Raw genomic sequence first — 13,248 nt, forward strand, 5'->3', positions numbered from 1 at the left:
TTTGTGTCAGGGAATGTGATGCAGAGGCCGGGTGTTTGTGTCAGGGAATGTGATGCAGAGGCCGGGTGTTTGTGTCAGGGAATGTGATGCAGAGGCCGGGTGTTTGTGTCAGGGAATGTGATGCAGAGGCCGGGTGTTTGTGTCAGGAATGGCACTTCCCCATAAATTCTACACTCTTCACATTTTCTATTAACATTTCCAATGTCACCATTAATACTGCTGCTAATGTCGCAGACTTGTGTGAGCTAATAAGCAGTTCCTCTTCTTCCTTTTTTTTGGCCTCGTTTGCAAACCACCGCGCCTGAAATGACTGAACGCAGAGCGGGGAGCGCTCATTGCAAATAATCGGTTTTGATGCACGTTGTTTATGCATTTTCTCACTGGCTACAATATTCAGCATTTACATAATAATGAAAGAAAGGCAAGCACCGCTGCCGCCCCCTCGCGCACTGCTCGCCGCCGCCGCCCCCTCGCGCACTGCTCGCCGCCGCCGCCCCCTCGCGCACTGCTCGCCGCCGCCGCCCCCTCGCACACTGCTCGCCGCTGCAGATTTATAACGCTCCGTAGCGTGAGCTGCGTGAAAATGACGATCTTGTATCCTTGCTGAGAGAAGTAACCCTTTCTGTGCCAGCGGGGGTTTTATTTAACATTAAAGGTGCAAAGCAGAATTTATTTTCATTCTTTTGAGTTAACCCCTTCCGTGCGGCAGCTGTGAACGGCACAAGAAACAAAGTCGTTTGTACTCAGTGGGGATGACAGGTACTATGCAAAGGAGCGTTTCCGTTAGTAAGGACATTGACTCTGAGACAATGACACTGAGTTTGCATCAGGCGAACCAGGTACAAATCCCAGGCAAAGTGACCTTGGGCCAGTCACTTTATCTTCCTGTGCCTCAGGCACCAAAAACAGATTTTAATCTCATCTGTGCAGGGACTGTGTGACATTCCTATGTGCTGGCAATGCGCACTATACTGAAATTGTGACAAACTGAGTTCCATTGGGAGATAAGTGATATATGACAAAGTTATTATATACAGGAGTAATTTTACACACTTTAGGTCTCTATTTATCAAGAGATACAGTACGTGTGCGCTGACGCAGATCCGTCAAAAAAGTCGCATTTTTTTTCTGTCTGAAACGCGACATATTTATAAAAAGTGTATTTCAACTGTGGTAGAATTTGGCACTTGTATTCTGCGCAAAAAAAAAAATGTCAAGAAAAGTAACGCAAGCCGCATGTTTTTAATACATACACTGGCGACAATATGCAAATGGGACTCCGCCTACTCGCTCCATCAATCCCTCACCTCGTCGCAGGCACGTACAGACATACCCGATAATGGCGCAACTAGGATTAAATATGCAAATCTACGACCGAGCGAAAAAACTCGCTTGACACAAAATCCAGCGCCGCTAACCGAATGGTGAATGCCCCAAATCACCAAATATGGAGAGCACAAGAATACTAATGAAGGCTGGGAACAGCCTGCTGCTTTTTTTGTAATAAAGTAATTTACCTTTTCATCTGTGCCCAGCCTGTATTATTATTCTTGTGCAATCAGGGCCTGCTGGGAGTTTGGTGGGGCTCTGTGCGTGGGGTTTTAGCGAGGCCTCTTACCTTCTCCAGAGCAGCATCGCATCCTGCTATGTTGCATTGTCATGGCAACGCCGCATCATGTGATGTCACGGCAACGTGTCATCACATGATTGCAGGAGGAGATTCCAGATCCGGACAGAAGGTATGAGGTACTTACAGAGGCTCCGCACGGTTTAGCAATGACAAATTTGGCGCTATGAGAATAGGCCCCAATGTCGGTTAAGGGTAACGCAGGGACTTTCGTTAAGTTACATTACCGTAGTTAGTTAATACCTGTACTTAACGCTACGTCAGTGGAAGATAAGGTCACGTCAGTGGAAGATAAGGTCACGTCAGTGGAAGAGAACGTCACGTCGGTGGAAGAGAACGTCACGTCGGTGGAAGAGAACGTCACGTCGGTGGAAGAGAACGTCACGTCGGTGGAAGAGAACGTCACGTCAGTGAAATATAACGTCACGTCAGTGAAATATAACGTCACGTCAGTGGAAGATAACGTCACGTCAGTGGAAGATAACGCCATGTCAGTGGAAGATAACGTCACTTCAGTGGAAGATAACGTCACGTCAGTGGAAGATAACGTCACGTTAGTGGTAGATAACATCACATTAGTGGTAGATAACATCACATTAGTGGTAGATAATGTCACGTTAGTGGTAGATGACATCACATTAGTGGTAGATAACATCACGTTCTTACCGTATCTGCTGATGGAGGTTCGGGAGATGCTGGCAGAAGCTGGGATGTTGTAGGACGACGTTTGCTTTGGAACAAGGGCCACCACTGATCGGTCTGAGACCTGTACGGGAGGGAGAAGTTAGACAGTGAGCATGGGGCTTTACGGACCCATGTAGGGTAGACTAGGCAATTGGACATGGAAGAAAATCGTTATAACCAAGCAAACACCCCAGCGTGTCAAAGTCTCCCGGCTGCAAAACAGATGTAGCAAAACAAATTTATCAATGAACATTTTATTTTAATAAACCTGTGCTGTTTCTCACTCTTTCATTACCTAAAAACAGAACTCAATTTGAACAAAAAGGTTTAGTTTATTCCTGAGTTAAGGACCATATCTACCAAGTGGTGCTATTCCATGAGGCCCCTTCAAGTGACAAAGCTGTAAGGTGTCTTCTGGCTTTGGAAGATGCCTTCTGAGAAGCATTGCTTAGTATCCGTGGGCCGTAACCCCCCGATACTTTGTCCCCAAACCTTTTTTTATCCTTTGTACAGCGATCCTATGGCTGATTTATAACACGGGAAACAATGGATGTGCGGTGTCTTCATTCCATTAATATACGGACATGTTGTGAGTCATTTCCTGATGTGATGTTTGTGCTAAGAGTACAGTATTTCCATATAATTCCACACAAAAAAAACAAACAAGGAGGGTTCAAAGAGACATCTCGTGCATGAGTGCCACATATTGGGCCTTTCTCATTTCAATCCCCATCTTACAGACAGAGAAATTCTGCAGATTTAATTAAGGCGGCAGCACAAAGGGACCAAAGCAGCTATCATAATGTTATGGATCATAAAGCATTCTTATTAAACCATTTTTTATTCTAACCGGTTTTATGAACTTTATAAAAATGTGATTTATGGCGGGACAAGCAATAAAACCATCTTTCAGAAGCTTAAATTGCCTGTCCCTCTATTACATCAAGAGGATTAATTAGGCAAAAGTCAAACCGTAAATGAATATTAGTACTAACGAGATTCTGTAATAGCTGCTTTAAGTAAAGCTTCATGGTTTTACCCTCCTTATAAATCTAACATGCAAAAATGTAACCCCCCCAGCTCAAAAAGAAAAAAACAACACTTCTAGAGTGTACAAAACACTATGGCCCTATTTGTGTAAGGTGTGATAGCTCGGGTGACTTTGTGCTTTCACATGACAAGCGCCATTGACTTTAATGTGGCTTTTCATGCGATGGCACGTTGTCTGCGCTATCACACCTTACACAATAAGGGCCTATAAATCAAGGCCATCTTGGAGGAAAATCAGAGCATTTTCACCCTGCCCCTATGTATCAAAGCGGTTTGGTATAATGTTGCCCAGTCTACCCCAGCTTGCACCTTGGGGAGTATCTAGGGTCGCCAGGTGGCTTCTCCAAAAATACTGGACTCAATGGTGAAAGGTGCGTCAGGTCACTATGTCCAGGGAGGAAAATACCGGACACATACATGTCCAGTATTACAGTACCTCATTTTTGTTACTGGACCGAGTATCCAAATACAGGACAGTCCGGTTCAATACGGGACACCTGGCGACCCTAGGAGTACCAGCAGGAGGAGTTGGGAAGGATTTACATGGTGCCCAGATTATAATGAGATGTATCACTTTCTACGTGTCTGTGCACTATTCTTTTTGCCTTGTATTTGCCCAAAATAAATACTCCATATCTGAGTTGGCGTCAGTCTAAAATGCTGCATCAGGTGTAAGAAAACAAAACTGTGGGGCTTCTAAACACACTTTTTTTCTACGTTGTTTATTTATATTCCATTTGCACAGTGTAAAATATTTATTCTGTGTGTGATACAGAATTGGATCTGTGTGACAAATTTCTGCTATCCCTTCTACTGCCAACTTTGTATTCCTGACATTTTCTGCTGATTCTCTGGAAATAAAAGGAGAAGTCACGCTACATGATTCTTCCAGATAAGAGGTAGAGGCCCCGAAGATAATATGAGGCTTATTCTCGTAGCTCCGAAGTTGTCATTGACAAACCGTGTGGTTTGACATGTTCAGAAGTAGCGGAATCAAGTGTGAGGAAAAAACCCTGTTCTCTATTGTAAATCACTCCTTCTAAACAGCCAATCCACCACGGATTGTACGTGCTTTAGAAGTGGAATGACCTGAGATGGTTCTTGGGTTGCCAGGTGGCTTCTCCAAAAATACTGGACTTAATGGTGAAAGGTGCGTCAGGTCACTATGTCCAGGGAGGAAAATACCGGACACATACATGTCCAGTATTACAGTACCTCTCATTTTATACTGGACAGAGTATCCAAATACAGGACAGTCCAGTTCAATACCGGACACCTGGCAACCCTGGGTGGTGCTAACTCCATCCCCAGTCTGACATGGATTTGGCTCATATTTCAGTCTCTGGATGGAACTCGCAATACCAATCTCGCCAACCTTGAGGTGGTGTTAAAAAAATATATGCACGTTTTGAGAAGCGTTTTGCAAACGGAAGTACGAGAATAAAAGTTATGGGCAAAATGTGAGTTGGAGGCTTTTTTGACAAACCGATCGGATTGGCAGAGCCAGTGAAACCGCTTCTTTAAAAAGCCGTTTTGACACGGTTTGGCCATGCGAGAAGCGCTTCCAGAATAGTAAAGCGTGCAAATCTGTTTCTAAAGGATACTTTAGAAGTGATTTGTCCCACTTCAGTGCTGCGAAAATAGGCCCCGATGTGCCTTTCAAGGATAAAAAATGGTTAAATACTAGTGATGTACTGGGTCCTAAAAATGACCGGGTAACTGGTACTGGGTACCCGGGGGAAAAAAAAAAAATGACCCAGCCGGAGCATTACTATTGGACAGCCAGGGAGGCGCGACTTCCGATGCAGCTCCTCCCCGGCTGTCAAATTGTACCGCTCCTGCGCCGGGCAAATATGTTCCTCTGCTCCCACGGGCACCGGGTGTGAAGGATGTCTTCCGCTGCTCCCACCGGGTGAAGAATGCCACCCTCTGCTGTCACCTCCTAAAGGATGTCTGTCTTCCGCTGCTCCCACCGGGTGAAGAATGCCACCCTCTGCTGTCACCTCCTAAAGGATGTCTGTCTTCCGCTGCTCCCACCGGGTGAAGAATGCCACCCTCTGCTGTCACCTCCTAAAGGATGTCTTCCGCTGCTCCCACCGGGTGAAGAATGCCACCCTCTGCTGCCACCTCCTAAAGGATGTCTTCCGCTGCCCCACCACCACCCAGGATGTCGCCGTGGTCCTCCTCACCCTGCGCCGCCGGCTGCAGGTAAGTCTTATGCTGCTCTACTCCTCCCGTTCCCCAAGAGGAGGATCGAGGGAGCAGAGCAGAACGGAAATTACCCGGCACCGGGTCCCAGCGCCCTGGGCCAGTTCCGGGTACTTTAAACATGGCCGGGTACCGGGTATTTTCCGGGTACCCGGTACATCACTAGTAGCTACATACAGTACATTATCCAGTTATTATGAAACAAGCAACTCTTACTGGTCTTAATTAATCAGTTCATCAGAACAGACGAATAATGAAGTTCTATACCGCTGACATGACGTGGAGCTGCTTACCAAACATCGACCGGACTGGCCGGGACTGTTCTCAGGGTGCGGTTGTGGAGGGATAGGGAAAGTATAATTACTAAAGCTATCAGTCTGTTATGTAGGTACCACATGCATGTAAGAGGGCTGGTGCATATATCTGGGAGGCCTTATTAGCTGAATAAATCATTGCTTATTATCTTATCAAGTCTTTTGTATTCAGTTATTTCATACAGCATTCCAGATATACTGCTAAAATTGCTTCAAAGTGAAAGTCACCATTTTTTAACCTTGATATCACTCGGTGACCTCTAACGATATTACATCATCGAATGCAAACAGAAGCATTCTGCATTCATGAAGTGTTAATATTCTGGTGACACAGCAACCAGGGGACTGAATCTTCAGCGCACCGGGAAAACATTTGGAAACGACCCCAAATTAAATCTATTTTTGGAAAATGTGTAGGATAATGCAGGAGGCCTTAGTGATGATTGGATGTATAGATGTTGAGGGGGGCAATAGATTCCCTCTGGATTTCAACCGAAAAATTTCTAAAACATTATCTTCAACCCAATACTACATTAGGAGTTACAAAAACAGACGTAATCAACGTCAAAAATGACTTCAAACTGTGTTAAAGCAGCAGTTCAAGCAATATCCTACATGTGTGTTTTTTTTTAATAAATCAGTTTTGTACTATGAGAAAATACTTGTAGCCTTAAAAAATAAAATGTTTTAAACACATTTTTAATGTTTCTAATGTAGGAAACATTTCCAGAGCAGCAGCCCCCTTCCCCTTCTGATAGGCTCTGGCTCTTGAGCCCCACCCTCTCTCTAGCAGTGCACCAATTGTATCTAGTAACTGCCAAGTCAATTATATTCCAGGAACTACATTTCCCAGAATGCTGTGCAAGAACTGAATTAGATAACACTGAGCAAGCGATTGATTACAGAAGAACAGATCGATCTGCAGCTTAGCTAATCACTTGTCAGTGTGCAGATTGTATTGATGCACATATTGAATGGGGAAAAAAAATATATATTTTTTAAAAACGGTAGCTTGAACTGCAGCTTTAAGATATTAGTACAGTAAAAAAAACAAATCTCTTTACGCTGCAAACGACCCCTCTCCCTGCTGTTATAGTGGTCAGTTGACATGATAACCCCAAGATTGAGTTTGTTCCTATAATGTACCTCGTCCTCCACTACATAGCTCACAGCAACCCTGTTAATGTAGCGTTCCTTCTGTAACATCCCACGCTCACATTGAAAAATATATACGTGACTTTCTCTCTGTCATTTATAACAAGGCTGAGACATTCATACAACTGTGCAGATTGTACACACACCCTCCCCCCCTCATATCTGTCTAATGCCCTATTACCCCTTCAAAGGGGTTACAGTTTGCTCATCCTACAGCCAAAGCAGTGAAGATGACAGCAGTGAAATGAAGTCAGCGTAATGCTGCTGTCCTCTCAGCAGAAATTAATGCACTGCCCAGCTCTATTCATTATAGATTATGTGATAAAAAAGGCATAAATTGTACACAACAGGAAGTAAGGCTGCTTTATATGTTACCTTACTCTCATCCCAGAAATGAACATGCCGCATTGTATAACCACACTGAGAACCTCTATACAGAAATATCTCCCCCTTATACAACCATCATATCCCGTGTATGTACGTTTCTAAAGTGCAAATGTCCACTGCTCTGAAGAAGAAAGCATTTTAAACAGAAAGTCATTTAATGTATGTTACTTATCTCAGACCAACTGATGTATGCAGCAGCGCAGGTAGAGATAGTATGCAAGAAATAGCGGTATTGTAAAAGACATGATACATTGAACATTTATACAAATAAGTATAATGGGGTGGCCAACTCCACTGCTCAAGGGCTACCAATAGGTCAGGTTTTCAGGATATCCCCTGCTTCAGCACAGGTGGCTCAGTCAAACAGCTTATTTCCATAATGTCTTCTATTATATTGTTGCCTTTATTTCTGCTGTGGAGCGCTACGTACATGAATAGCTGTACGAATAAAGATATACATACGTAAATGGAGCTGCAAGAGGAGCCTGCAAAATACAATGTAAAATGCAGCCTTGAAGGGGCAATGCAAGCGGGTGATTTTTGGAGATTTTTTCTTTAACACAGGATTGAAGCAGGGTATCTCCGGAGCTGTACTCCACTCATTTCAGCTCCCGGGATCCGCTGCTTCCAGAGATACTTATCTCTGTAAGGGGTGCCGGTATCTCCAGCAAGGTTAAAGCTCTGTGAGACATGGGCCAATAGGAATCCACACTGGATGACGTCACAGCTTCCGATTGGCCCGCAGGGCGCGGGAGCGTTGGAAAGCGGCCATTACATGAACCCTGCTAGCTAAGCGGAGCAGCTACCGGCACCACCTATGGAGGTAAGTATCTCCGGAAGCAGGGGGTACCCAATGCTAAAATTAACGGGGTTCTGCCCCGGAGACCCTCTGCTTCAATCCTATGTTTCAAAAAAAAGAAAAATGTGCAAAGCAATTGCTTGGATTGCTCTTTAAGTCCTGTTATATACCATTTTTAACTCTGTGACGAAGAGATGTGTAGGGATAAGTTAATAATGATTATATATGGAGATTTCTGTGTACATGTATGTACTCTGCATCATCATACAACGCAGCATGTTAATGTACCCTTCCTTCCCGTTGTGTACACCTTTAATGATGGTACCTGGTAGTGCATGAGCGTGTTTAATCTCTTCCAGTCTCCCTCTATCTTGGTCGTGATGTCTTCATCCTGTAAAACGACCCTCGCTATACGTCCCTGCCGCCATTCTGCAAGAAGGTCAAAGGGCATCGGTCATGCAAGGGTTAAGTTGAACTTATAAACATGAAGATATATCTACTGATATGCCTCTGCGTCCCTTGTGCTGTGTATATACAGCTATCTCTCATTCTGTTCCTCTGCCCTGTCTTACAATGGCATGCACAGCTATCTCTCATTCTGTTCCTCTGCCCTGTCTTACAATGGCATGCACAGCTATCTCTCATTCTGCCCTGGATCACGTACCCAGGTCCATGTCCACGGCCCTCGGACGCTGGGAATAGGGCACGTTTTTATACACAGCATCCAGGATCTTCTCCTTCACCTGGGTGATAGTGTCGCAGTTTAAAGCCTTCACCGGGATCTCTGGGCTGTTCTCATTGTCGGGGTTCACACAGTTCAGAATCTACAGGAGAGAGAGACGGGGTGGAGAGGGAGATGGGGAGAGAGGGATAGAGATGGGGAGAGAGGAAGAGAGAGATGAGGAGAGAGAGATGGAGAGAGTTGGGGGAGAGAGTTGAGGGGGAGAGAGTTGAGGGGGAGAGAGTTGAGAGGGAGGGATGGGGAGGAGAGAGATATGGGGGAGGGAGAGAGAGATGGGGGGATAAAGACAGAGAGATAGAGGGAGAGAGATAAAGGGGGATAGAGAGAGAAAGAGGGGAGTAGGGGAGAGAAATTGAGAGAAAGAAAGGAAGAAGGCGAAAGAGGGGGACAGAGAGAGCGCAAAAGATAGGGAGAGAGAATGTGTGAGAGAGAGAGAGAAACAGAGAGACAAATTATAATAATAATTATGCAAAGAGACAGAGAATTATGTTCTTTATTATTGGATTATATTGTAACCTAATAATAAATAAACCAATCATTCACAATAACAGTTCATGAAGGATTCTGATTACCAGCCCTCTTCCTTATCCCAAAAGCCTGCACTTTGCAGGCCAAGGAGCTCAAATGGGATGCTCCACTGTCAGCTTTGGGATCGCCACTGCATTGTTAAACATGAACCTTCCCTCCCCCCTGCACTACACGGCCTACATCAGCAGCAAGGCCAGGGAAGGCGTTACGGGCACAGCACTTGCATTCTGTTGTACATTGTATATGTGAAGCTTACTGGGAATTTACCCCTTCACTGCTTAAGGGTCTTACAACACACTGCATTTTATATTTTATATACACACACACACACACACACACACACACACACACACACACACACACACACACACACACACACACACACACACACACACACACACACACACACACACACACACACTACCTGGCTTTGCTCAGGAATTCTAAGAAACCAAAAAATACTGCGATTTGTTAATGGATAATGAATTTTTTTAGTTTCTTAATGTGAAATCCCCGGCTAAAACAACAACGCCGCCTATAATGGTTTCATTGCTTCGGAGCTCCTGAAGTGTCAATGACTGAGCCACTAATTGAGCCACATGTGCAGAAGCAGGGATATCCTTAAAACCTGACCTGTTGGTGGCTCTTGAGGACTGGAGTTGGCCGCCCCTGCTCTAATACGTGTTTGTGGGACATTGTCCTCTTGTCCCAAACAATGATCTCAAACTCCTGAAGAACTTTGGCTGCACCTGTATTTCTGCTTATGCTGCAAATTGGATTTCCAGAGTGGCCAAGATTAAGTGGCAGCTTGAGGCGTGTGTGATGTCATCAATTTGTGAAATGTATCCGAAACCTGCTCATTCATCTCAGGCACCATCATGCACATTTTGGTTACAATATCTTAAGAGGCGTCAAGTGTATAGCCAACAGACGTTCCAAAAATATAGTATATATATATACATACAGCAGGACCCCGCTTTTCGGCGATCCGCTGATACGGCGGCACCGAGAAAGGGGCCGCCATGTTGAATTTGTAATCGTGCATGCGCAGAACGGGCTGTTGTGCCCGGCGCGCATGCGCAGACCACAGGTCGCACATGTGCAGAACGGTGAAAATGCCGGTTTGCGCATGCGCAGCACTGAAAATCGCCAGATCCGCTTTCCGGCGATTTTCATTATAAGGCGGGCCTCTGGAACGGAACCCGCCGTATACCCGGGGCCCTGCTATATATATATATATATACATATACATATATACACCCCCCCCTATACAAACACACATGCACATACATGTGCAATGCGTTGCTGGTCCCTCTCATTCTTACGGCATGCACAGCTATCTCATTCTTACGGCATGCACAGCTATCTCTCATTCTTACGGCATGCACAGCTATCTCTCATTCTTACGGCATGCACAGCTATCTCTCATTCTTACGGCATGCACAGCTATCTCTCATTCTTACGGCATGCACAGCTATCTCTCATTCTTACGGCATGCACAGCTATCTCTCATTCTTACGGCATGCACAGCTATCTCTCATTCTTACGGCATGCACAGCTATCTCTCATTCTTACGGCATGCACAGCTATCTCTCATTCTTACGGCATGCACAGCTATCTCTCATTCTTACGACATGCACAGCTATCTCTCATTCTTACGGCATGCACAGCTATCTCTCATTCTTACGGCATGCACAGCTATCTCTCATTCTTACGGCATGCACAGCTATCTCTCATTCTTACGGCATGCACAGCTATCTCTCATTCTTACGACATGCACAGCTATCTCTCATTCTTACGGCATGCACAGCTATCTCTCATTCTTACGACATGCACAGCTATCTCTCATTCTTACGGCATGCACAGCTATCTCTCATTCTTACGGCATGCACAGCTATCTCTCATTCTTACGGCATGCACAGCTATCTCTCATTCTTACGGCATGCACAGCTATCTCTCATTCTTACGGCATGCACAGCTATCTCTCATTCTTACGACATGCACAGCTATCTCTCATTCTTACGGCATGCACAGCTATCTCTCATTCTTACGACATGCACAGCTATCTCTCATTCTTACGGCATGCACAGCTATCTCTCATTCTTACGGCATGCACAGCTATCTCTCATTCTTACGGCATGCACAGCTATCTCTCATTCTTACGGCATGCACAGCTATCTCTCATTCTTACGGCATGCACAGCTATCTCTCATTCTTACGGCATGCACAGCTATCTCTCATTCTTACGGCATGCACAGCTATCTCTCATTCTTACGGCATGCACAGCTATCTCTCATTCTTACGGCATGCACAGCTATCTCTCATTCTTACGGCATGCACAGCTATCTCTCATTCTTACGACATGCACAGCTATCTCTCATTCTTACGGCATGCACAGCTATCTCTCATTCTTACGGCATGCACAGCTATCTCTCATTCTTACGACATGCACAGCTATCTCTCATTCTTACGGCATGCACAGCTATCTCTCATTCTTACGGCATGCACAGCTATCTCTCATTCTTACGGCATACACAGCTATCTCTCATTCTTACGGCATGCACAGCTATCTCTCATTCTTACGGCATGCACAGCTATCTCTCATTCTTACGACATGCACAGCTATCTCTCATTCTTACGGCATGCACAGCTATCTCTCATTCTTACGACATGCACAGCTATCTCTCATTCTTACGGCATGCACAGCTATCTCTCATTCTTACGGCATGCACAGCTATCTCTCATTCTTACGGCATGCACAGCTATCTCTCATTCTTACGGCATGCACAGCTATCTCTCATTCTTACGGCATGCACAGCTATCTCTCATTCTTACGGCATGCACAGCTATCTCTCATTCTTACGGCATGCACAGCTATCTCTCATTCTTACGGCATGCACAGCTATCTCTCATTCTTACGGCATGCACAGCTATCTCTCATTCTTACGACATGCACAGCTATCTCTCATTCTTACGGCATGCACAGCTATCTCTCATTCTTACGGCATGCACAGCTATCTCTCATTCTTACGGCATGCACAGCTATCTCTCATTCTTACGGCATGCACAGCTATCTCTCATTCTTACGGCATGCACAGCTATCTCTCATTCTTACGGCATGCACAGCTATCTCTCATTCTTACGGCATGCACAGCTATCTCTCATTCTTACGACATGCACAGCTATCTCTCATTCTTACGGCATGCACAGCTATCTCTCATTCTTACGGCATGCACAGCTATCTCTCATTCTTACGGCATGCACAGCTATCTCTCATTCTTACGGCATGCACAGCTATCTCTCATTCTTACGGCATGCACAGCTATCTCTCATTCTTACGGCATGCACAGCTATCTCTCATTCTTACGGCATGCACAGCTATCTCTCATTCTTACGGCATGCACAGCTATCTCTCATTCTTACGACATGCACAGCTATCTCTCATTCTTACGGCATGCACAGCTATCTCTCATTCTTACGGCATGCACAGCTATCTCTCATTCTTACGGCATGCACAGCTATCTCTCATTCTTACGGCATGCACAGCTATCTCTCATTCTTACGGCATGCACAGCTATCTCTCATTCTTACGGCATGCACAGCTATCTCTCATTCTTACGGCATGCACAGCTATCTCTCATTCTTACGGCATGCACAGCTATCTCTCATTCTTACGGCATGCACAGCTATCTCTCATTCTTACGGCATGCACAGCTATCTCTCATTCTTACGGCATGCACAGCTATCTCTCATT

At 45.1% G+C, this 13,248-nt stretch overlaps 1 protein-coding gene across 2 annotated transcripts in view; it reads right to left on the reverse strand.

Annotated features, from left to right (window-relative positions):
• PLXNA2 (plexin A2) overlaps window positions 1-13,248 on the reverse strand; it is a 258,767-nt gene that overhangs the window by 19,982 nt on the left and 225,537 nt on the right. For both annotated transcript variants that reach the window (XM_075615228.1, XM_075615229.1), the window contains 3 exons: window positions 8,889-9,048; window positions 8,550-8,653; window positions 2,294-2,393 (listed from right to left, as the gene is read on the reverse strand). In XM_075615228.1, the coding sequence (XP_075471343.1) occupies window positions 2,294-2,393; window positions 8,550-8,653; window positions 8,889-9,048 (364 nt within the window). The remainder of the gene's footprint in view (window positions 1-2,293; window positions 2,394-8,549; window positions 8,654-8,888; window positions 9,049-13,248) is intronic.

The sequence above is a fragment of the Ascaphus truei genome, chromosome 9, assembly GCF_040206685.1.
Source record: "Ascaphus truei isolate aAscTru1 chromosome 9, aAscTru1.hap1, whole genome shotgun sequence".
NCBI classification, from domain to species: domain Eukaryota; kingdom Metazoa; phylum Chordata; class Amphibia; order Anura; family Ascaphidae; genus Ascaphus; species Ascaphus truei.